Source organism: Artibeus jamaicensis, unplaced genomic scaffold (genome assembly GCF_021234435.1).
Source record: "Artibeus jamaicensis isolate MK-2021 breed Jamaican fruit bat unplaced genomic scaffold, CSHL_Jam_final contig_3126, whole genome shotgun sequence".
Lineage (NCBI taxonomy): Eukaryota > Metazoa > Chordata > Mammalia > Chiroptera > Phyllostomidae > Artibeus > Artibeus jamaicensis.
This window is the reverse complement of record NW_026521723.1, coordinates 18,842,198-18,868,015: the sequence shown is the minus strand read 5'-3', so window position 1 is coordinate 18,868,015 and position 25,818 is coordinate 18,842,198. Positions and strand designations below refer to the sequence as shown.

General features: G+C 34.4%; 1 protein-coding gene across 2 annotated transcripts in view; it reads right to left on the bottom strand.

Moving 5' to 3' along the window:
* Positions 1–4,874: 4,874 nt before the first annotated feature.
* Positions 4,875–25,818, bottom strand: part of EAF2 (ELL associated factor 2) — a 49,596-nt gene continuing 28,652 nt past the window's right edge. For both annotated transcript variants that reach the window (XM_037142271.2, XM_037142272.2), the window contains 2 exons: positions 13,008–13,268; positions 4,875–5,345 (listed from right to left, as the gene is read on the bottom strand). In XM_037142271.2, coding sequence (XP_036998166.2) covers positions 5,299–5,345; positions 13,008–13,268 — 308 coding nt within the window. In that variant the 3' untranslated portion in view covers positions 4,875–5,298. The remainder of the gene's footprint in view (positions 5,346–13,007; positions 13,269–25,818) is intronic.

Below are 25,818 nucleotides of genomic sequence, written 5' to 3'. Positions count from 1 at the left end.
TGCCTGACTCAGAGCAGAACACAAATCTATGAGAGAATAAAGGGTTGTATCTCAGAGACCAGTTCATTCAAAGAAGAGTTATGTGAAAGCTAAAGCTGGAGAGGTGAGAGCAACACATTATAAGATGTGAAAGACAATGCTGGAGAACTGCAAAAGAATGCAAAATAGTTAGGGATACAATTCCCCAAGCATGAATTTAAACAGCAATGTGAGGATAACAATAGCTGCCATTTACAGAACATAGAGGGTGGAGCAAAAGTTGGTTTATAGTTGTTCCTATGAAAACTAATACAATAATTACTGTCAATTTGTTCTTTATTTCCAAGTCATGGTTATATTTTGCTCATTTGTTTTGTTAATTAGGTTACACAAATAGATGAGATCATATGGTATTTGTCTTTTACCACCTGGCTCATTTCACTTAGCATAATGCTCTCCAGTTCCATCCATGCTGTTGCATAGTATTCTTTCTGCCGCATAGTATTCCCTTGTATTTATGTACCACAGTTTTTGATCCACTCATTTACTGATGGGCATTTAGGCTGTTTCCACCACTTGGCTATTGTGAATAATGCTGCTGTGAACATTATGGTGTGTAGGTTATTGTGAATTGGTAATTCAGGATTGTTAGGGTATCGCCCCAGCAGTGGAATTGCTGGATTGAAAGGCAGAGAGGAGGAGGGAGGGGGACAATGGGAGAAAAAAGGGGAAGAGGCAAGCCAAAGAACTGGAATAGAGGACTCATGGGCATGGACAATGGAGGGGGGCTGACTGTGGGACTTGGTGGGGATGGGGTAGGGGAGAGAAATGGGGGAAAAAGCAAGACAAGTGTAACTGAACAGCAATAAAACAAACAAACATATATATTTACATAATACAATAATTATACAAAAATAAGCTTTCTCACAACTGTACTCATAACTGTAAGCTGACTTTTGTCCAACCCTGTATATATTATCTATTTATTCTAATTCTTATTATTATGCTCACTTTATAGGAATGAATATCCCAAGAGGTTAAGTAATTTGTCCAAAGTCATGTAGCCAGTATGTGACAGAACTGGAATTTCACCATGACAGATAAAGATCGGTATTAGTAAACTGAAATGCAATGGTGAAGAAAAGTCAACACAAAATTTAATTTGGAGAGGTGAAAAAAAAGATATAGAGCCATGGTTGCATGGCTCAGTTGGTTAGACTGTTGTTCTGTGAACTGAAAGGTTGCTGGTTCAATTCCCAGTCAGGGCACATGCCTAGGTTGCAGGTTCATCCCTGGTTGGGGTGTGTATGGGAGGCAACTGGTTGATGTTTGTCTCACATTGATGTTTCCTTCTCTCTCTCTCTTAGATCAAATCAATTTTAAAAAATTGAAAACAACAAAAGATATTGATTTTTGGTTTTCAACATAGTAAAGTTCAAACAGAAATATTCTAAAAGCAGTTAAAGATATGGGGCTAAACGAAATGAGAGAAAAGTGTTGGTGAAGATGTACATTTGGGAATCATTCTTCTCTTTTTCTAAATTTACTCCCAGTGTTTTCATTACTTCAAGATTAATCCATTATTTCATTAATAAAATTTAATTTGAGCAAAAATTATAAACCAGTTACTTTCTAGGCACTATTGCAAATATTGTTTTCCTTATTTTTTAAAATTGGATGGACTCCCAAATACTCCAGAATGTATTTAAGTCCTTATCAGAGAGGGACAAGAATGGGCATGATGATTAATAAATGAATTTTATACAGTATTATTTTTGCTAAGAGTAGGATGCTCTTGTAGTTGTCCGTCAAAAGGGAAAGAAAAAGAATGGTCAGAGAGCTGTTAAGAAAAATGAGGAAACCAACAACGATGTCAGGAAACGGAAGAGTGAATTACATAACTGAGACCATGAGAGACAACCTAGGGTTTATAGCTAGCAAAATTTTACATTGCCCTTTTGAGTAATTTATTGACAAAACCAGGAAAAGCCTGACCTTTCTTCCACAAACTACCTCAGACTTTGACCATTTCTTTCCAGCTTCTTTTACACTCGTCCTCTATTTCACAACCTTTACCTGAGTCCAGATTAATTTTTGACTGTGGCATTAATAATTAAGCTGTAGTTATTCTTTCCAGAAGCAAAACATATGAAATTACTAGTCAGCCACTGGAGTCACAGATACCTTGAAGGTTTAATCATGTCAATGGCTCCTCCTGCTCTAGCTTTGCAACTCTAGACGCATTTGATCTAGCAGAACAGATGAAATAGCATTTGTATGCAATGCACCTATTTATTTGTGCTTATAGGTATCCCAAATACCAAATTTAGGGTATTGACATTAGTTTTCTTTTACTTTTTAAAAGTGTATTTTGTTGATTATGCCATTAGTTTTCCCAATTTTTTCTCCTCTTTACCCACCCCCCTGCCCTCCAGCTGGGGGTTGGTTGTATCCCCCAACCCTCCAGCATCCCCCACCTTTAGTTCATGTCCATGGGTTGTACCTATAAGTTCTTTGACTTCTCCATTTCCCTGTACTATTCTTAACCTCTCCCTATCTATTTTATGCCTGCCAGCTATGTTTCTTATTCCCTGTGCCATTTGCCTCCATCCTTCTCCTCCCCCTACCCCCCACTGAAAACAATCCATGAGATCTACATTTCTTTGGTTCTGTTTCTAGTCCAGTTGTTTGCTTAGTTTTAATTTTTGAGGTTCAGTTGCTGATATTTGTGAGTTTGTTGTCATTTTATTGTTCGAAGTTCTTGATCTTCTTCTATTTCTTAGATAAGTCCCTTTAACATTTCATATAATAAGGGTTTGGTAATGATGAACTCCTCTAACTTGACCTTATCTGGGAAACACTTCATTTGCCCTTCCATTCTAAATTATAGGTTTGCTGGATAGAGTAATCTTGGATGTAGGTCCTTACCTTTCATGACCTTGAATACTTCTTTCCAGCCCCTTCTTGCCTGCAAGATTTCTTTTGAGAAATCAGCTGATAGTGTTATGGGAAATCCTTTGTAGGTAACTCTCTCCCTTGCTCTTGCTGTTTAGGGGACCTAATTTTCACCCACATGAATGCGGCACCTCCCATTACTCCTGCTGCTGACTTGCTGCTGCCAGATCATATCCTCTCATCCCTGGCTCTGCTCCTCTTATAAATCAGGATGAATATGGCTCCTTTAAGTCCTTGATTGCAGGACTTCCACACAGTTTAATTTTCTGGCAGTTCTGGGTGTTTTTTGTTTTGAGGTTAGTTGTGATCATTCTTATGATTGTGCAAGGAAGCAAAGTGTGTCTACCTACCCCTACATCTTGACCAGAAGTCCCAGATTCCAGAGCTTTTGATTTTTTTCTGCCATCTCTGTACCTTTAAAGGTTGACAACAAAACTTGTGGACCCTCTGGGGTAAGGGCTGACCACGCTGCACCACCTGCAGTTTCCCCTCCCAGCCCATCATGACACATGTGTCAGCCTCATACCCCCTCAGCCAAAAATAAATGATATTTAAATTCAGCAGAAGCAAATAGAAAGGGAGACTTAAAAAATATCAGCTCTAATAGCATAAAAAATGCCTGAAGTAAAGCTAATGAAAGATGTTCGAGACCTCAGTATAAAACAGTATAAAATATTAAAGAAATTTTAAAAGATCTAAATAAATGGAGAGACCTACCATAATCGTAATTTGGAAGATTCATATTATAAACAAATATTCCCCCAATCAACCTATTATTTCAACATGAAATCTCAATGGGTTTTGTGGTAGGAAATGACAAGTTGATTTTTAATATTTGAGCTTGCTTTAGAGTTAAGTAATAAATGACATAGTTTTGATTCTCATAAAGTATTGATGAATAAAATAGAAAAAAACCGAAGACACAGATCAGCTAAAGGTATGTCAGAGAAAGTAAGAAAGAAGAAATGAGAAGAGATTAAAACCAAAATTTAAGGATAAAAAAACTTACAGATATGTCTTTGGTAAGAGGTAAAGTTGTATACATTTTTTATTCATAATTGTCAAAACTTGGAAGCAACCAAGATGCCTTCAATAAGTAAAGTGGATAAATAAACTGGTACATGAAGACCATGTAACATTATTCACTGTTAAACAGAAATTAGCAATTGAGTTATGGAAAAAACATGGAGGAAACTTAAGTGTATATTACTAAATGAAAGAAGTCAATTTTAGAAGACTGCATACTATATAATTCCAACTATATGACATCTGAAAAAGAAAAGGAGACTGAAAAATAAGAGAGGTCTAAAAATTGGTGGGGAGGGATGAATATGCAGAGCACAGGATTTTCAGGGCAGTGAAACTATTCTGTATACTACTGTAATGGTAGATACATGTCACTATACATTCGTCAAAACCTAAAGAATGTATGACATGAAGAGTGACTCTAATATAAACTATGGGCTGTGAGTGATGATGTGTCAATGTAGGTTCATCAACTGTAAAAAATATACCACTCTGGTCAGGATGTTTATAGTAAGGGAGGTTGTGCATGAGTATGATAGGAAGTATATGAGAATTTGCTGTACTTTCTACTCAATTTTGTTATGAAACTAAAACTGCCCTAAAAAAAATAAAGTTTAATAATTAAAAAACCTTGCTACTGGTCAGTAGCTTTCAACTATAATATTTATCTTTCATCCAGATTAAAAAATGTTAATGATGTAAATATTAATTATCTTCACAACACTTAACTGCTTAGTTTTCTCTCAAAAGCAAAATAAGAAAATGATTAAAATATTATGAAATACTTATTTTAAATAATTATTTAGCTTCACCATACCCTAAATTATAGCTTAATTATGTCAAGAATTAATATATTTCAACAAAACTTGAGGAATATGAGATAGAAAAGGCTCGGAGATATAATTAAAATCAAAGAATTTATTATAAATCCATAGTTTTGACATTTCACAATTGGAGACAGCAATGTGGTAAAACAAAGCACTGAACTTGAACAATAGAACACCTACCTGATCTGCTACTTTTTTTTTTTTATCTGATCTGCTACTTCTTAACTAACAATATGTGGGCAAGAAACTAACCTCAAAGAGACTAACCTCTGAGTCTCTTTTCTCATCATTAAAACTTGAAAAAAGTTTAAGATTAAATGAAAACAACTGAAAATGCTGGTACCCATAAAAGGTAAAAAAAGTAACATCAACTGAAAATTCTGAATCGAATTTCATTTCTTTTACCATTTAAAGTTAAGGTGCATTTTCCTCAGTCTTAGAAATTTTTTTCTTAATATAAAATAAATTATTACATGTTTTGTAAATTTTATGTGGATAGCTGAATGTTTCTTCAGTCATCAGTGTCACTTCCTGATTCACTCAGCTGCAAATCACTTCCTAAAATAAAAAACAACAAAATTTTAGTAATTCTAGTGGGATATTCATGTAGTTGGAAGACCTGTTCATACAATAATTTCGGGGAATAACCTAAATACTTTTTTATAAACTAAAACGTTTTAAATATTCATTATATTTTTGGATAACAAATATTATACAAAAAGTAATCCCAAGTGATCATGTTTAGCCAATATTTTTGTCATTAGTAATCAGATTGCTGATCCTATGATTTAGTCACATCATTAGTAATTCAAGGAATCCATACTAGCTATAAAGAAAAAATACACCATCAATCTTCAGCATAGTTTTAGTAGATGATATTATTTTAGTGTTCTTTTACATACCAACATCACCCTCTTTTTATACCACTGATTAATTACATCAGGAAATGAGAGAAAATGTGGTTTAGAAGATCATACTATATCATTTTGAAATGTCGTCAAAATCACTGCATATTGTATTGTATTTGTTAAGCATAGGTCATTGATTCCTTTTATAATTCATCCATGTGATTATGGTCATGAAACTTATATTCCATTGAGGGAAACAGACAATAAACAAATAAAAAATATAGAATATAATGCTAAGTAGGGATAAATACTTTGAAAAAATAAAGATGGGTATGGAGAGAGTGGTGAAAAGCGCTATATTAGATAAGGTAGTTGGGAAGGCCTCCTTAAGAGGGGACATTTGAACAGAGATCCAGATGTAAAAATAAAGTCATGAAAATATGGAGAGGGGTAACTGTCTAGGCTCAGGGAACGGCACACACAAAAAAATGCCCCACAGCAGAAGTGTGCTTGCGTTCTCCGACTGTGCGAAGGTCACTGTGGCTGGAGTGAAAAGAATGAGGAGGAGAACGACAAGAAATGAGGTCAGAAAAATATCTAGAAGATCATGCTTTCTAGGTCGTGGTAAAAACTTTGAATTTTGTTTGAAATGGGAATTCATCAGAAATTATAAGCAGGCTTTATGGTGTGAACTCTTTAACAGGAAGCTAAACAACAAAACAAATAAGCAAGCAGAAAAAAAAAAAAACAAAGACACTGAAATAAAGAACAAGGGGATAGTGACCAGAGGGGAGAAGGAAGGGAAGTTAAGGGGAAAAAGGGGGAGGGATTTGGAGGAACAAATAGGAAGGACACAGGGATGAGAACTAAGGGGGGTGGAAATGGGAGGGAGGTGGGGAGCAAGGGGCGGGGGAGGCTGGGATGGGAAAAATAGACAAAAAACTGTACTTGAAAAATAACTAAATAAAATTAATTATAAAAAAATATTCTCAGAAAAAAAAAAGAAAGAAATTATAAGCAGGCAACCAAATTGGACACCACTGAATAAACTATAATGGAGTAGAAGAAACTTGGAATCAGGGAGAGCATTTAGAGTTGGTTGAAATTTCTCACATAAGAAATAATACTGGTTTTGACTCGGGTGGTTCGGGTGGGCAGACTTATAATATACTTTGAAGGTAGAGCTTACATGACTACCAAAAGCACTGGATTATGGGGCATAAGAGAAAGTGAAAAGTAAATAATGACCCCCAAAGTTTCTGGTCTGAATAACTGAATCAAAAACTGGAGCATTTACTGAGATGAGAAACATGAGAAGAACAAGACTGTATGAGAAAAACCACAAGGTCAATTTTTGACATGGTACCATGTAATTACTTACATGGTATTTGAGATACCTAGTAAATATTTAAGTATATATGGTATAAGCAATTGGATATACACGTTTGGAACTCAAGGTAGAGACTAGAGCTGGAAATAAAGATTTGGGAGTCATCGATTGTAGGGGTTTATTTGAAGCTTGAAAGCTATGGGATTGGACAAAATCATTTGGGTAGTAAATTTAAATGGCTAAAAATATATTTATAGTTTTAACTCATCCATAATCAACAACAGCTGGCCTATTTTGAAGAGCTTAAGAGGAGTAGTTTTTAGGCACTATTCAAGTTGTTGTAAAATATCTCAGTCCATTATCTGAAGTTCAGAACTGATATTATCATTTGATTAAGAAATCTGCTAAAGTTTCTTTGTGCATCTGGCTCCCATGACCATTTTATCATTTTCAAAACTTAAATTCCAACTTATTCTACAACTATTGAATAGCATAAGAATGTTATACTTGATCTGATGCCTGTAATATGAGTTTCCTGAATAACACAAACCCAAACATCCTGAGTCCTACTTTTCTTACTAGACTTCCTGCTATAGGAGGTTATATGCATAGTATTACCATGTTGTTAAAATGTTCAGTCTTGGAGATATGAGATTAGCCTTTGAATATGAGACGCTTAGTACCTTTTGATTGTTTTCAATAGAAATGGTAATTATAACCTGGAAAAGAGGGAATTTACTCATAGCAAATGCATTTTAGACATCTAAACAAGTGGTTTTCAATGAGATCAATACTGTTCCCTGGGAAATGTTACAGTAATTTACATGACTAGTTGCTTATCCAGATGATTTGCCGATTGCTAGTGGCATTTAGTGGGAGGGGAATTTAGAGATGCCAAATGTCTTGCAATGCCAGGGCCAGTCTTGTACAATAGTGATCTCTTCCACATTCTGTAAAACTTGAAATTCCAGTGGGATATTCATGTACTTGGAAGACCTGTTTATACAGTAATTTCAGGCAATAACCTAAATGCTTTTTTATAAACTAAAAAATTTTCACACAGATTAAAACATACATGTAAATGTACAAGGATGTAGCTATCATGTCAACTAAAAGAACACCTTATTTTGTTTTTCTCAGAACCATACAAAGATTTTCCGTTTTTAATCGTTTGGGAAAACAAATTAGTGATCACAATGCTGCTCACTGTATTTGGGTCAGCAATACAGCAATTCAATACTTGTCTGTATGTGCAAGTCTGTGAATATACAGAGTCCAGCATAAATAGTGCTTTCTTTTCATTACAGCATTTTGTATTCCAAAATCATAAGCACGTAATTCTGTAATGTAATACTATCACACTCAAGCACACAATATGACATTTTAGGTGACAGGTTCAAATTAAAACTATAAATTATTACACCCACATTATTACCCTACTAACCACACTCAAGCAGATGTTACTTCTGCCAGACCTTGTATATGTATATACTTTTCCAGTCCTTATTCCAACATATTAAATAAAAATTATTGAGAATATGAGTTTAATGCTGTCTTGCTTAATTACAAATTTATTCATTAAAAGTAAGTGCAAACATTAGCTACTTCACTGTGTCTTCTGGTATAGCCATGCTTGAATATTTTTAGAGTGGATATATAGGGGTGGGCACAGGTAGGTTTAAAGTTGTGAGTATGAAAAACATAGTTTATTCTTATATTACTATTTCTTTTTTTTTTTTAAGATTTTATTTATTTATCTTTAGAGGGGAAGGGAAGGAGAGAGAGAGAGAAACACATCAATGTATGGTTGCCTTTCGTGCATCCCCTGCTGGGAACTGGCCTGCAGGGAACGGGCCTGCAAACCTGGCATGTGCCCTGACTGGGAATCGAACCGCAATTGTCTGATTCGCAGGCCCGCGCTCAATCCACTGAGCTACACCAGCCAGGGCTACTATTTCTTAATTATTGTATTTTTGTATTATAACTGTAAATCTACTTTTTCCCACCCCTGTATATTAGTTAACTATAAATTATTTTTATTTTGTCTTTGGTATCATATTAAATTATTTTCAAAGATGTATGTATATAAGCTATAAAATTCATTTTAAGACAATAAGAGGGACTTAAAATCATCTATTATAAAAACTGTGATAAAATCGAGAAATGGGATAGTTACATGTAAGAGAGGGTTTACTTCTCCTTATTAGGAAACCTGCAGATTGGATAAGATATATTGAGAAAATAAATTCACTAATTTTCTTCTAAAGAAATCCCAAGTAGTTATTACTGGTATAACAAATTATTACTAACTTTTGCATGTAATTTTTCTATCCTCGATCTTTCCAAATTCTTTTATTATTTCTATAGTTAGTTGATTCACTGGATTTTCTATATAGAAAATCCAAATTTTCTATAAATAAGGAGAATTTTATCTCGTTTCCAATTATTATATCTTTCTTTTATTTTTTAAATTGCATTTGCTAGAATCAGCACAATGTTGAATAAAAACCACAGTATGAGGCCTCATTGTCTTCTTCCTGACTTTAATGAGAATGCCTGTAGAGTCTCTATTACAATAATATTGGCCATAGTTTTGTTTTTGTAGTTAGTTTTCATGAAGCAAAAGAAATTCTCTCATATTCAACCCTCAGTAAAAGTTTTTAAATTAATAAAAACTGAATTTTGGCAAATTAAAATTTGTTGAAATTATCATATGGCTTTACTCCTATAACCTGTTAATGTGGTATATTATATTGACATTGTTTCAGATACTGAACACTTCTTCAATTTTTGTGATAACCTTCACTTGGTCATGATTTAGTTTGCTTTTAAGTACACTGGTTATTCAATTTGCTACTATCTTATTTAGTAATTTTGCATCATCCATGTTCTTATAGGAAATCCACCCACATTGCTTTTTATCTTGTTCTTATACAGTTTTGACATTGAGATTATCCTAGAATTACTAAAAATTGGATCACTTTCCCTAATTTCCTATACTCTGAAACTTTGTAGAATTTGTAGAGAATTAGGAACAAAATTCTCGAACTTAAAAAATAAAAGCATATTAAAGCTATAATTTTAATCAGTTTTCATTCCTAATATTGTTTATTTATGCCTTTTTTTTATTCATCAGCCTTTTTAGAGGTTGGTCTTTTTTGTTAGTTTCCAAAGAAATTATTTGTTTTTTTCTTAATCCTCTAATGTTCCTTTGTTTTCTATTACATTAATTTAAATTGTTATCTATATTACTTTTCTTTTGCTTCCTTTGTTATTAATTATTCTTCTAGTTCCTCAAAATAAAACTTTCATTCATCTGTTTGCAATTTAAAAAAAAGCTTTTTGAGGCTATAAATTTCCCTGTAAGTACCATGTTGGCTGCATTACAAAATTGCTGAGATATATTGTTAGTTTTCTTAAGTTTATTTTTTATTGTTTTTTTTCCATTACCATTTATCCCCCTTGTACCCTCTTCATTCCCTCCCCTCTGCAATCATGAGATGTATTATTTTTGATACTAATTATAAATATTCTGTAATTTTATTGTGGCTTCCTTCTAACATATAAGTTACTAGGCATGTGCACTGACGTTTCTAAGCATGTATTTTAAATTAATACTTGCTATTTATATTTTCATTGTATTATAATCATATAAATAATCAATAAAAAATAGAAATTCTTCAAAATGTGTTATTTCCTTATTCAAGAATTTCTATAAATGTTTTATGTATACCTTAAACAAATACTCACTTCACATTTTTGGATTGTAGAATTCTATCCTAATAGAATAGGTACATAAATTACATTGTGAAAAGATTTTATCTGCCCTTACTAAATTTTGTCTGATCAATTACAGGTGTATTAATCTTCCACTATGATAAAGACTTGTAAATTTCTCTTACTTCTGTCAATTTTTATTTTTTATATATATACATATATATAACTATATATTTTAATATATATACATGTGTGGTAAACATATGTTATTATGGGCATACCAATTCATAACTGTTTATCCTCCTAGTGAATTAAACCCTCTGCCACTATCTTTCCATTATGCTAAGTGAAATAAGCCAGTCAGAGAAAGACAAATACCGTATGATTTCACTCATATGTGGAATCCAATGAACAAACTGAACAAGCAAAACAGAGACGGAGTCATTGAGAACAGGATGACAGCTATGAGCAGTCGGGGAGATTAGAAGGGGGAAGGATGGAACAAAAAAGAAAAAGGACTCATGGGCATGGACAACGGTGTGGTAATTGTGGGGGAAAAGTGGGAAGCAAGGGATCTAAATGGTAATGGAAATAAAAACAAAAAAACTCCACAGAAAATCTGATGCTCCAGTGTTACTCCTCAAGTTATAAGTAATAATATTAAAGATATAAATAATGAAAGTTCAAAAAGATCTTTCCTGGTCCCTAATTAACTCACAGTCTTACTCTCTCTGCGACCCTCTCTTGGCTCCTCTATTGTTTAATTCTATTACTAGGCTAGAGCTAGTCAGTCTCTCCTAACTGCTTACTTTATCATGATTAATTTATACAGTGAGATTAGTTTTAAACATATAGGAAGTCCTATTCATCCCCAGAGAATATCAACCTGCATACCTTTATTAAAAATATTTACTGAATATCAGGTACTATTAGGTAATAGTATTCAATGATAAACAAAAATAAACAAGATTGCTGTCCTCCTGAAGCTTATGCTTTGAAAGAGAGCAAATCAGACAATTAATATAAATTTATTATTGTGACATTTGATATAAAGAAGATATTAATCTGAAGGTCTATAAAAAAAGGAGATCTGATCTTGTCGGGAAGGTCAAAAATGCTTTTTTGATTGAGGAACAAGTATGAAAGACACAGGGATGAGGACTGGAGGGGGAAATGGAAGAGAGGGGGGAGACAGGGCAGGGGGGGCTGGGATGGGAGAAATAGACAAAAAATGTACTTGAAAAATAACTAAATAAAAATTTTTTAAAAAGTTGATTAAAAAATGCTTTTTTGACAAAACAAACTTTGTCATCTGAACAATTTAAAAAGTTAACTACATGAAAAGAAAGAAGTGTTTCTGGATGAATGGACAACATTTATAAGGGCCTTGGGCTTGGTAAAAGGATTTGAGTACAGTGGCAAAAAGTGGTAAATGTTACTGTACCACAAAGAGCAAGGCCATTATGTTAAGGTGTTTTGTTGCTATCCTAAAAGAATTATAAGCTATTAATAAATTTAAAGCAGAAGAGGTCACAAATTATAGTTGAATTATGAGAAGATCAATATGCTGCAGTGTACACAAGAGATCAAACATGGATTTGAGTAGATATAGGATGAACTAATCAGGAAGTCATTGCATAGTTGAAGCAGGAAATAATGGAATATTTAACTATAGTAATAGTGGTACAGATACAGAGAATAGATGAATTTGAGAAATATTAAGGAGGTAAAATAAATAGGACTTTGGTGAAGGACTGACTATACTGTAAAGAAAGAGAGGAAGTCAACCCTTGAATACAATCAGGCTTCTGGTTTGCATAATTAGACGAATCCTGTCTTTTACTAAATGGAAACACGTTCAGCCAATTACAAGTTGGTTTTGAGCTAAGTGAATTTGAAATGACTTTTACTAAAAGATGATGCTGGATTTGTGCATCTAGAGCCCAGAGGTCTGGATTGAGATGCAAATGTACAAGTTGATCTAACTGATTGCGACAGAAATATAGAGATTATCCAGGGAAAGAGTATAGAAGAAAAAGAAGAAAAACCATCTAGGATTAAGTCATGAAGAACTCCAGCTCTAATAACCAAGTAGAATATTACACTTGTAAACCAGCAAAGGACAGATGAAAAGTATCTAGAAAGACAGGAGACATTATGTTAGAGGTCAAAAGAAAATGAATAATTCAATAAGAAGGTAATAATAGTGCCAAATGAATAAAACAAGAATTATCCAAATTTTAGATCATAATCAGTATGGCTTCACTGTGAATTCTTACTTATGTATATAGGTAGACTCATTTACACTTACTTATATATACTTACTTAAAGTATTCATCAGAAGGCCACTATTGTCATGGTATCTATTATGACCAGCATCTATACTGGAAATCCTGCAATGCGCCGTGGCAGACATAGTAGGATGTCCTGAGGTACAATTCCCTGGATCAGAAGGAGAGGATCTGTATTCTTCATCTTCTGAGTCACTGGAACTATCCTCACTGCTTGAAGATGATGAACTTTTAGAATCCGATGAACTATCACAACTACTCATCTGGTCCATTAGACTGGCTTCTGCCTTCAGTTCTGAAAATATAACAGAAGTTAATAAATAGGTTAAATAAATAAATACTAAATAGATATACTGAATAAATATAATCAAGTTTGAATGTGTAGTTTGTAAGAAAGTGTTGACAAAGAATTTAAACATACATTTACAGCATTTATTTAAATAGCTACTCTACTAGTACGAAATGAAAAGTAGTATCTTTCTCTCACCCCTTCTTTAAAGTTCCATTAATCCTACTCCCCAGGAATAATCATGTTAATATTCTCTTGTGAATATACATTCTACTTAAATTCTACTTGGAAACTGGCATTTTAGATTTTGATACTCAATTCACCTATTATTAGAGCTTGAGTTCACTCTTTGTCATCACCCAACTAAAAGTTAAAAAAAAAAAAAAAAGGAAAGAAAGAAGCTTTCAAATTTTCCTGAAAACCTGCATCTGTGGACCCAAATGTTTTCCTTCTGGCTCTCCTCTATAATACCTCTCTCTTTCTGTTCCATTTCTGGACAACATATACACAGAGTTCAAGTAACTCTCCTACTTTTTTTATTTTTTAAAGATTTTATTTATTTTTAGAGAGAGGAGAAAAGAGAAACAAAGAGAGGGAGAGAAACAGCAATGTGTGGTTACCTCGTGCACCCCCTACTGGGGACCTGATCCGCAACCCAGGCACGTGCCCTGACTGGGAATGGAACCAGCAACCTTTTGGTTCACAAGCTGGTGCTCAATTCACTTAGCTGCACCAACCGGGATCCTAATTTTTTTTCTTTACCATCAAGCCAAGCCATGCTTTAATGTTGAGATTATGAAAATTAAAGGACATAGGCAATGTCTAAATCTAAACACTACATTTATTTATACTATTATACTTAAATATACATATAACTCAAAATATAAGAAAAATGTGAAAGATTAAAATTGTGAAAATGAAAACCTATTTTCACAGAAGCCACCCTCCAATTCTTGTTCTTATTCCTCCAATACATATAATGCAACACAGTACATATAGATGCACTTCTTTTTTGCCATCTCTATTGAGGTGTAGTTGACAAGTAAAATTGTATATATTCAAAGAGTATACAACACATTAGTTTTTATCATGAAAGTATGTTAAATTTTTGTCAAATACTTTTTTGTATCTATTCAGATGATCATATAATTTTTAGTCTTTATTCTGTTATCGGGGGTATTGTGTTTATTCATTTGCATATGTTGAAACATTCCTTGCATACCAGGCAAAAAACCCACTTAATCATGGTGTATAATCCTTTTAATATGCTGTTGAATTCAGTTTACTAGTTTTTTACTAAGGATTTTTGCATCTATACTCAACAAATATTGGCCTGTAATTTTTTCTTTCCCGAGTGCCCTCGTTTGGCTTTGGTTATCAGGGTAATGCTGGCCTCATAAAATGAATCTAAAAGTGTTCCCTCCTCTTCAATTTTCTGGAATAGTTTGAAAATAAATGGCATTAGTTCCTCTTTAAACACCAAGTAGAATACATCAGGGAAGCCAGCTGGTCCTGGCTTTTCTTTGCTAGGAGTTTTTGGTTATTGATTGAATTTCCTTACAATATTGGTCTGTTCAGATTTTCTGTTTCTTCATGATTCAGTCTTGGTAGATTTCTAAGAACTTGTCCATTTTTTTTCTAGGTAATCCAATTTGTTAGCATATAATTATTCATAATAATCTCCTATAGTATTTGTTGTGATATCCCTTTCATTTCAGATTTTGAGTCTTCTATTTTTCATTGTTAGTCCAATTAAAGTTTTGTCAGTTTTATCTTTTCAAAAAACCAACCTAGTTTCCCTCACCTTTTCTATTGTTTTCTAGTCTCTACTTCTTTTATTTCTGCTCTGACCTTTATTATTTCCTCCTTCTTTTAACTTTTGGCTTAATTTGTTCCTTGAGGTATAAAGTTAGGTGAGTTGAGATCTTTCTTTTTTTCTGACTGTAGGCATTTACTGCTATAATCATCCCCTTTAGAACTGCTCTTATTATTGCACCCCGTAAGTTTTGTCACATTGCACTGCAATTTTCATTTATTTCAAGATATTTTTAATTTCTTTTTATTTCTTCTTTGATCCATTGGTGTTTAGGATTATGTTGTTTGATTTCTACATACTTGTGATTTTTGTAGTTTTCTTCCTGTCATTGATTTTACGTTCATACTACTTTGGTTGGAAAAGATACTCAACATGATTTCAATCTCCTTAATTTTGTTAAGACTGATTTTTAAAAATTGTTGTTCAAGTATGGTCTCCATTTTTCCTGCCACCATTTTCCCCTGCCCTACCCTCAATCCCACCCTGCTTTGGCTTTGTCCATGTGTCCTTTGCACATGTCCCTTGACAACCCTTTCCCTTCTTTCCCCTGTTATCTCTCTACTCTCTGGTTATTGTCAGTTTGTTCTTTATTTCAGTGTCTCTGGTTATATTTTGCTTGCTTGTTTTGTTGATTGGATTCCACTTATATGGGAGATCATATCCTCCTTTCTGCTGTGTAGTATTCCACTGTATAAATGTACCAGTTTTTTGAGTCACTCATTTACTGATGGGCACCTAGGTTGCTTCCAGCACTTGGCTATTATAAATTATGCTGCTATGAACACTGGGGTGCATAGGTTCTTTTGAACTGGTGTTTCAGGATTCTTAGGGTATAATCCCAGCAGTGGAACTGCTGAGTCAAAAGGCAGTTCCAATTTTAGTTTTCTGAGAAAATTCCATGCATTCCACAGTGGCTGCACCAGTCTGCACTCCCATCAACAATGCAGCAGGCTTCCCTTTTCTCCACAACCTCACCAGCACTTACTGTGTAAGACTGATTTTTTTTAACCTAACATATGACCTATCACAAAGAATGTTCCATGCCTGCTTGAGAAGAATGTGCATTCTGCTGCTGTTGGATGGAATATTTTATGTGAAGTCTGTTAGGTCTATGTTGTTTAACATGTAGTTCAAATCTAATGTTACTGATTTTCTGCACGAATAGTTTATCCATTGTTAAAAATAGGGTATTAAAGTCCCCTGCTATTATTGCATGGCTGTCTCTATTTCTCCCTTCAAATGTATTAATATTTACTACATTTAGGTACTCCAATATTGGGTACACATACAACTGTTATATCCTCTTGATGACTGATCCCTTTATTATTTGATAATGACCTTCTTTATCTCTTGTGACAGTTTTTGACTCCTTTTTCAGTTTCCCTTTGAATGGAATCTTTTTCTATCCCATCACTTTCACTATGTATGTCCTCAAAGCTGAAGTAAGTCTCCTGTAGGTACTAATAGTTGGATCTTGTTTTCTTTTTTGCGGGGACCAGGGGTAGGAAGGCTCTATGTTTGATCTTTAATCACTGGATTTTAAGGTTCTGTCCTTGGTCTTCTAACTTTAAACACTCTCCCTGGCATCTCGTTTTTTATCCATTCAGCTACTCTATTATCTTTTGGTTGGAGAATTTAATCCATTTCACTTTGAAGTAATTATTGATAAAGTGCCACCCTGTAATTATTTTCTGGCTGTTTTATAGTTCTTTTGTTCTTCTGGCTGTTTTCCTTGGTGATCTGATGAATTTACATAGTGGTATTCTTCATTCCCTTCTGTTTATGTATTTACTAGAGGTTTTCACTTTATGGTTTACTATGAACCTAAATAAAATCTCTTACAATTATAACACTCTATTTTAAGCTGATAATAATTTCTCTTAAAAGACCTTACTTTTTATTCCCCTCTTTACATTTTATGTTTTGATGCCACAATTTACATCCTTGAAAATTGTGTATTCGTTAACAAATTATTGTAGCTCCAGTTAATTTCAATACTTTTGTTTTTTAAATTTATAGTAAAGTAGGTTTCACATTTCCTTTAGCATTTCTTGTAAGGCAGGTCTGAGCGCGATAAAATCCCTCACCTTTTGTTTATCTGGGAGACTCCTTTGTTTCTGAAGGAGAATTTCGCTGGTTAAAGTATTCTTGGTTGGGAAGGGTTTTGTTTCTTTTACCGCTATAAAAATATCATCCCACTCTCTCAGCATGCAAGTGTTCTGCTAAGAAATCTGCTTTCAATTGTTTAGTGGTTATAGGACTATTCAGATTATTCACATCTTGGTTGAGTTTTGGCAATTTTTAGCTTTTAAGGACTTGGCCCATTTCTTCTTAATTGTAAAAGTTATAAGCAAAGTCACAACATCCCTTTATAATCCTTTTAATGGCTGCTGAATCTGAAATAGCATTATATTCCTGACATTAGTGATTTGTGTCTTTTTATTTTGTCAATCTTACTAGAAGCTTATCAGTAGTATTAATTTTTGGATGAACCACTTTTTGTTTCACTAATTTTTCCCTATTGTATTTGTTTTCAACTCCATTGATTTGTCTTTATTTTAATAATTTGCTCCTTTTTCACTTGCTGAATTTAATATGCTTTTTTCTAGTTTGAGGTAGGAACTTAAATTATTAATATGACAACTTTCCTTATTCCTAAAATAATCATTCAGTGCAATAAGTTTTCCTCTGAGCACTCCTCTGGCTGTAACCTACATGTTTTGGTATGCTGCATTTACTTTAGACATTTAGTTCCATGTATTTTTAATTATCCTTGATTCTTCTTCTTTAAACCATGGATCATTTAGAAGTGTGTTGTTTTATTGCCAAATGTTCAGAGGTTCCCTTGTTATTTGTTATTTTTAGTTTTATTCCATTATAGTCAGAAAATATGTAATAATTTCAGTTTTTATAAATTGATTGACTTGTTTTATAGCCCAGGATATGGTCTATCTTGATAAATATTCCAGGGGCACTTGAAAAAAAAGGTGAAGCCCATTGTTGTTGCATGATAGATGTAATAGAGATCTAGATATATAGGTGTCAATTATATCCTGTTAATTACACTGTTCAGCTTTTTGATATCTTTGCTGACTTTCTGTCTAGTAGGTTTTTCAGTTGCTAAGAGCAGAGTATTGATGAACCCAAGTATAATTGTGGATTTGTTTATTTTTCCTTTCAGCTCTATTAGTTTTTGATTCATGTATTTTGTTTTGGAGGTGTCCCACTTTGTAGTAATTTGCTTTGCTCTGAGTCTACTTTTTATAATATTAATGCAGCCACACAGCTTTTTAAAATCAATGTTTGCATGGCATATATTTTCAACCTGTATATTTTATAGATATTGAGATGTTTCCTTTTAACAGCATGTAGATGTATCTTTTTTATATCTTCTACAAATTTCTGGTAGAAGAAATTTTAGTTGGTTTATTAAACCAGTTACATTTAAGGTAATTAATGATGTGTTAGACCTTATATGTGTCACTTTGTTATTTGTTTTGTTTTTTCCTCTGTATTCATTATTCTGCTTCTCTTTTCTTGCCTTTCTGTGAGTTACTTGAACCACTTTAGAATTCCATCTTTATGATGTTTTTGAAAGCACCACTTTGTATATTTTTCCTAGTGATTGCTTTGAGTATTTCAGAATATTTGTATATATGACTTATCAATCCTTTACCACTTCAAGGAAGGTATAGAAACCTCACTTTCATTTAGTTTCCTTTACATTCTCCACTTGTAAATATTATCTGGAGTATCAAAACATGCTACCATTTTTGTTTTAATCATCATGTATAATTTAGATAAGTCACACAAAAATCCATAATTTTTTGTGTGTATTTTATTTCTGCTTTTTCTGTTGTTCTTTCTCCTCTCCTGACTTTTATAATTTCTTGTTAGATAACTCTCTTTAGCCAATTCTTAAGGGTAGTCTGGTAGTAACAAGTTCTTCTAGTTCTCTTTTCTGAGAAAGGCTATTTTCCCTTCTTAAGAGTCATGGTTACCATTTCTTTTAGCACTTAAACAATATTGTGCCACTTCCTTGTGGTCCCTGTAGTTTCAGATGAGAAACGTGTTGTCATTTAAACAGCACTTTATAGGTAGTGTGTCATTTCCCTTCCCTTCAAAGTCTGCTTTCCATTTTGTTTATTGATTTGAGAGAGAGAGAGGAAAAGAGACAGTGAGGAGAGATTTGCTATTCAACCTATTTATGCATTAATTACCTTATTCCTTTATGTGCTTTGGGATCAAAGCACTAGGGATTGAACCTCAACTTTGGTGTATCAGGACAACACTCCACCTGGCCAGGGGTAGCTTTCAATTGTATTATGATGTAGCTTGGCATGGATTTATCTGAGTTGATCATACATGAGATTTGTTCAGCATTTTGAATCTGTGGGTTTATATCTTTTATCTCACTTGGGATGTCTTCAGGCATTATTTCTTTAAATACACTTTTAGAACCACTCTCCCTATCCTTCAACATGATGTTGACACAAATGTTGGATCTATTGTCACCTTAGTTTTTTGTTGTTATTATCGTTATTGTATTTGCCAGTTCTGTAAGTCATACTTGATTTTTGTTTGTAATTTGTATTTCTTTGCTGCTTTCTATTTTTTCATTTGTTTCAAGAGAATTTATAGTTGTTTTAAAAATGTTTATGATAATTGCTTTAAAACTCTATATCCTACTTATTATTATCATTATTATTTTTATTTTCACAGGCAGTTACCCTGTAGGTTTAGCATACAGACTCTTACCTACTTTTGTGGGCTTTGGTTCAAACGGCAACCTAATTCTCAGAGCCACTGCTTCTCAATTTCTTAAAAAGGCTGTTGCAATTTTGATTGGAATTGCATTGAATCCACAGATCAATTTGGCATCTTAAGACTATTGATTCTGCTCTGGCTGGTGTGGCTCAGTGGATTGAGCGCTGGACTGCCAACCAAAAGGTCGCTGGTTTGATTCCCAGTCAGGGCACATGCCTGGGTTGCAGGCCAGGTCCCCAGTAGTGAACACAGGAGAGGCAAGCACATATTGCTGTTTCTCTTCCTCTTTTTTTCCCTCCCTTCCTCTCTATCTAAAAATAAGTACATAAAATCTTTTAAAAAATTAATATTGCTTCTTTTGATACATAAACACAGTATCTCTCTCCATTTACTCCATTTCTCTCAACAATGCTTTATATTTTTCAGTATACAGGTCCTTCACATATTTTGACAAATCTATCTATAATTATTTAATTTTTAGAAGCTGTTCTAAATGTCCTTGTTTTCATAATTTTAATTTCTAATTACTCATTGCTAGTACATAGAAATATAATTGATTTTTGTATAGTGACCCTGTATTCTTTAACCTTGCTTAAACTCACTATTCCAGTAGCTTTTTTGTAGGTAATATCATATTTTCTACATAGACAATCATGTCACCTGTAAATAATGAGTTTTACTTCTTCTTTTCCAACTTGGGCACCACTGATTTCTTTTGCTTGACTTACTACACCAATTAGACCCTCTAACACAATGAATAGAAGTGGTGAGAGTGAATAATCTTCTCTTATTTCTCACATTAGAGGGAAAACATTTAGTCTCTTATAATTATGTGTGATTTAAGCTGGTGGCTTTTCCTGCATGACATTCATCAGCTCAAATTCCCTCCTTTTCTATTTTGCCGAAAGATTTTTAAAATCAATAATGACTTTTCCTGTTTTTTAAAGACTTTTTTCGTAGAACATACAATTTTTAAAGAGATTTTATTTATTTATTTTTAGAAAGAGGGGAAGGGAAGGAAAAAGAGTGGGAGAGAAACATCAATGTGTGGTTGCCTCTCATGTGTCTCCTACTGGGGACCTGGCCTGCAACCCAGGCAAGTGCCCTGACTGGGAATCAAACCAGTGACCCTTTGCTTCACAGGCCCATGCTCAATCCACTGAGCTACACCAGCCAGGACTAGAATGGCTGTTGAAGTCAGATATAAAGAACAATATAGAGAATATAGCCAATAATATTGTAATAACTATATATGGTGATAGATTAGTACTAGACTTAATGGAGTAATCATTTTGGAAATTATATAAATGTCTAATCACTATGTTGCACACCTGAAACTAATATAATATTGTATGTCAACTGTAATTAAACAAAATATTCAAAAAAAGAATAACCTGGAATTTGTCAAATGCTCTTTGTAATGTTTTGAGATAGCTTTTATTTTTTACTTTTTAATATTGTGAATATTGGTTGATTTTTGGAAGTCTGTATTTTCCTGGGAAAATACCACTTGGTCATGATACACTTTTAATTATATTAGCATTTCCCATCCTCAGCAATATTGGCATTCAGGGTTGTGAGTCTTTGTTGCTGTCGTGTGCATTATAGGATGTTTAACAGCATCCTTAGCTTCTATCCACTAGATGCCTGTAGCACTACTGCCCCCTAGTTGTGACAACAAAAAATGCCTCCAGATATTGCCAGATGTCCCCCTAGGGGACAAAAATCATCCCTAGTTGAGAACCAGTTTATATGTTGTTAAATTCAATTTGCTAAAATTTTTGCATCTGTGTTCATAAGGGATATCTGTTTGTAGCCTTTTTTTTCTTATAATGTCTTATATGTTTCAGTAGCAGTGATTCTGACCTTGAGGAATGAGTTGGAAAATATTACTTCCTTTTTAATTATACAGATTTTGTATCAAATTGATATCATGTCTTCCTTACATGGCCTGTAGAATTCTCTATCATCTGTGTGGCTGGAGATCTGTGTTTGCTGGGGTAGGGGAAAGGTATTAAATACAACTCAATATCTTTAGAAGATTTAGGAATATTCAAGTTATCTGTTTCTTCTTGCATGAACTTTGTGCCCTTTAAGGGACTGGTCCATTTCATCTACTTTACCAAACTTATGTGCATATACAGAAAGAAGAAGAGGTTAAGCAATTTCCCCTAGGCCACACAGCCAGTAGGTGATAGAGTTGAGATTTAAATCCAAGTAATCTGACTCCAAAGATGTCATTCTTAGTCACCACATATAGTAATACTCTATCTGACTAAGACCAAAACCTGGCTCTTTGAAGAAAAATGAAATATATCAAATTCTTGCAATATTGGTCAAGAAAATGAGGGACAAGGCACAAATAATCAATGTCAGGAATAAAAAAGGACCATAACTATGAATATTATAGGACTATGTATGGATAAATTACCCCAGCAATTTAAAAATGTGAATTAAATGGATAAGTTTCAAGACAAATATGAATTACCAAAATTGAATAGAGAAATAAGAAACCTAAGTAAACCTAAAGTCATTAACAAAATTTACCCAAACTATCAAGAATCAGAAAAACCTGTCATATACAAACTTTCAAGAAATAGAAAAGTATATAAATCCTTTAGAGTACATTCAGATATGTGCAAAGATAGATAGAAAAAGGGAATAGTGTGTTAGAAAAGAAAGAGACTTCTGTGATTTTTTTTTTAAACCTAAAGCCAAAGTGGTAAAATGTTAAATCTAAGCTATAGGTATATGATCTATTATAGTATTACTTGTGTTTTCTATATGTGCAAAGTATTTATTAAGAAAAAACTTAAAGGTTAGTTGAGATAATGTATGGGAAGATTTGGCATATAATATTTACAAAAACAAAATGTGAACATTTTACAATGCAGGTAGAAATTAATATTTACATTAGCATGGTGAGATTAAGTGGTTTTACGTTAAAATTATTCTTCAACATTACCTACTAAATAATCATTATCTAAAAAATAACAAGTTCATTGTAAAAGTTCAAATAATTTTTACATAAAAAATGAAAGGTTCCTATAATCTAAACCCTCAAAGATAATGCTTACATTTTAGTATAATTCTTCCAAGTTCTTTCATGTACTTACAAACTTATAAAAATTTTGTTTTCAAAAATGATTTTAAAAAATGATTCAGACACACACATTTATATGTAAACATTTTTTCTTAATTATATATGTGGATAACCTGTTACTAAAATATGATCTTTTAAAAAAATTGATATGTAGCCAATTCAAAAGACTTATGTATCTCTATGTTCACTGCAGTGTTATTTATAATAGCCAAGATTTAGAAGCAGTCCAAATATCCAGATGAGTTGATAAAAAAGCTATGGTACATTTACACAATGGAATACTACTTGGCTATAAAAAAGGAGGGACTCTTACCCTTTGCAACAGCATGGATGGACCTGGAAATTATTATACTAGTGAAATGAGCCAGTCAGAGAAAGACAAGCATTGTATGATTTCACTTATATGTGGAATCTAATGAACAAAGTGAACTAACCAGCAAAATGGAGACAGACTCAGATAGAGAGCAAGCTGACAACCGTCAGGGGTGGGGGAATTTAGATGAGAGGGGTAAAGGGAGGTGAAGGAGGACATGGGAAGATAAATGGTGATGAACAGAGACTTGACTTGGGGTGGTGAACACACAACAGTGTACAGATGATGTGTTGTAGAATTGTGCAGCTGCAACCTATATAATTTTGTTAACCAGTATATCCCAATAAATATTAAAATTAATGTGTAGTATTATAATCTCTCCTTACACACTTGAGATTTTTTCCATTTTTTCCTTAGTATGAAAAATGCTTAATGAAACATTCTTATATGACTGACACAGACATATGTATGCAAATATTTAATATAGCTATTTGTACAAGTTTCACTATAGGCAAAATTTTTTAAATTTCTAGGTAAGGGATATGTATATTTTATTATAATAGTTATTAGCAAATAAAAATGATAATAATTACAAACCTTCATATAGTACTTTCTATGTACTAGACACTGTCTCAAGTGCTTTGCAGAAAAAATTCCTCTACAAGAAATAAGTATGTGCCAATTTATAATTTCTTTAAAAAAATGTATGAACAGCCCTGACTGATGTGGCTCAGCTGGCTGGGCAGTCTTGCAAAGCTAAAGGTCGCTGGTTTGATTCCTGGTCCCTAGGCTGCAGATTCAGTGCCCCATCAGGGCATGTACAAGAGGCAACCAATCCATGTTTCACTCTCACATCGATGTTTCTCTCCCTCTCTTTCTCCCTCCCTCCCTTTCCCTCTCTCTAAAAATAAATAAGTACCAGCTGATGCTGGTGCTACTAATCCACGGACTGTACCTGGAGCAACCTGGATATAGATGTCTGTGGTTGCTGCCCACCCTCCAATTCCAGCTGTGTTAGCACATTTAAGTCTAAGTCATTTTTTTTTTTGACTCAAGTCTATCGAGTCCTCCTAAAGCAGGGGTGTCAAACTCATTTTCACCAAGGGCCACATCAGCCTCATGGTTGCCTTCAAAGGGTTGAATGTAATTTTAGGACTGCATAAATGTAACTACTCCTTAACAGTTACGTGAAAGCTTGGTGCTGCCACCAGGTAAAAACAAGGTGCTGGGCAGATAAAACAAGGTGGAGGGGGCCAGATTAGGCCTGTGGGCCTTGTGTTTGCCATCTGTGTCCTAAAGCTTCAACTTAGTCTTCTTAAAAATGAAAACTTTTTTTTTTTTGGAGGAGACTGGAAGATGGTGGTCAAGGAGGGGAAGCTGAGTCCAACATGGAATTCTGGCTAATCTTCTGACAAGTAACCTGAACAATCAACAGAATCTTAGCTGATATGATCAAGTTTTGAAGCCAAGGAGTACAGAAATAGCTTCATACTGTCTGGTAAGATTTTATAAACTGAAGGGGAAATACCCTGTGTGTGGCACCTGCAGCAGTGCAGAGATCAGAAAGAAATCGCAGCATTGCAGCTTCCTCCTCTACCAGGTCAGGGGGCCCTAATCCTGCACAGGGACCCTCCTAACCCTAATCAGGAATGACTTGGGAGAATATATAGAGTCTGGGAGATGCAGGCTACACACGCACACACAGCAAGCAGCATGTCCATAGCTGCAGCATCAACCAGGAGAGTGCTAGAGAGGGACCCTATCTCCTAAAAATATGAGGGGTTGCCACCTGGGTCATTTACAGGCATTGGCAGGCTGCAGCCAGCCATGACCGAGAGAGACTTTCTGCTTTGGTGGGGGGGGGGGGGAGGAGATGGATTGTGCAGAGAAAAGGGCAGTGATTCAGTATTGCAGTGTGGGTGACACACAGAGTTGTTTTAATAGGAGAGCTGAGGTGTGGCTAGGCAGGGACCTTGTGCACAGCTGCTCTGTCAGCAAAGACCAGATTGAAAGCGCAGTTTGTTCCCACTGAATCGAGCTGGGCAGGGCGTTTGGGCTGCCACCCAGTGTGGCTAGCAAGGCAGGGGCAGAACAGAGTTCAGGACTATGTCTCCTGTGAGGGTAGTGGGCTGGGAGACAGGCAAGAGTTGAGCACCTGAGATTCTTTGCAGCCAGGAAGACCCCCCACGACCTGCAGAGTAAAAGCCTCAGAAGAGAAAGAGTCAGCACACCCTCCTGCAGGACTGCAAGCACCACATCTAATGGAGAAGCTACAGAACAGTTAGGCCTGCTAGGTGCATATCCACAGGGGAAAAAATAGCAAACACCAAGGGGGGCCTTTCTGAACTATTCTCAGCAGTGACAAGACATGCTGGTTCCTTGGGCCTTATTTCACTGAAACCAGCTGGACTGAGGGTGTAGAAATTAGCACAAACAAGGGAAATTTAACGCCCCGCCCAGCCTTGGCCCTTACACACAACTGCCATCAGCACCAAGTAGGAATGTGCTGACCTTCTTACACAGATTGGTCCCTCACATGAAACGAATAGCTAACTCA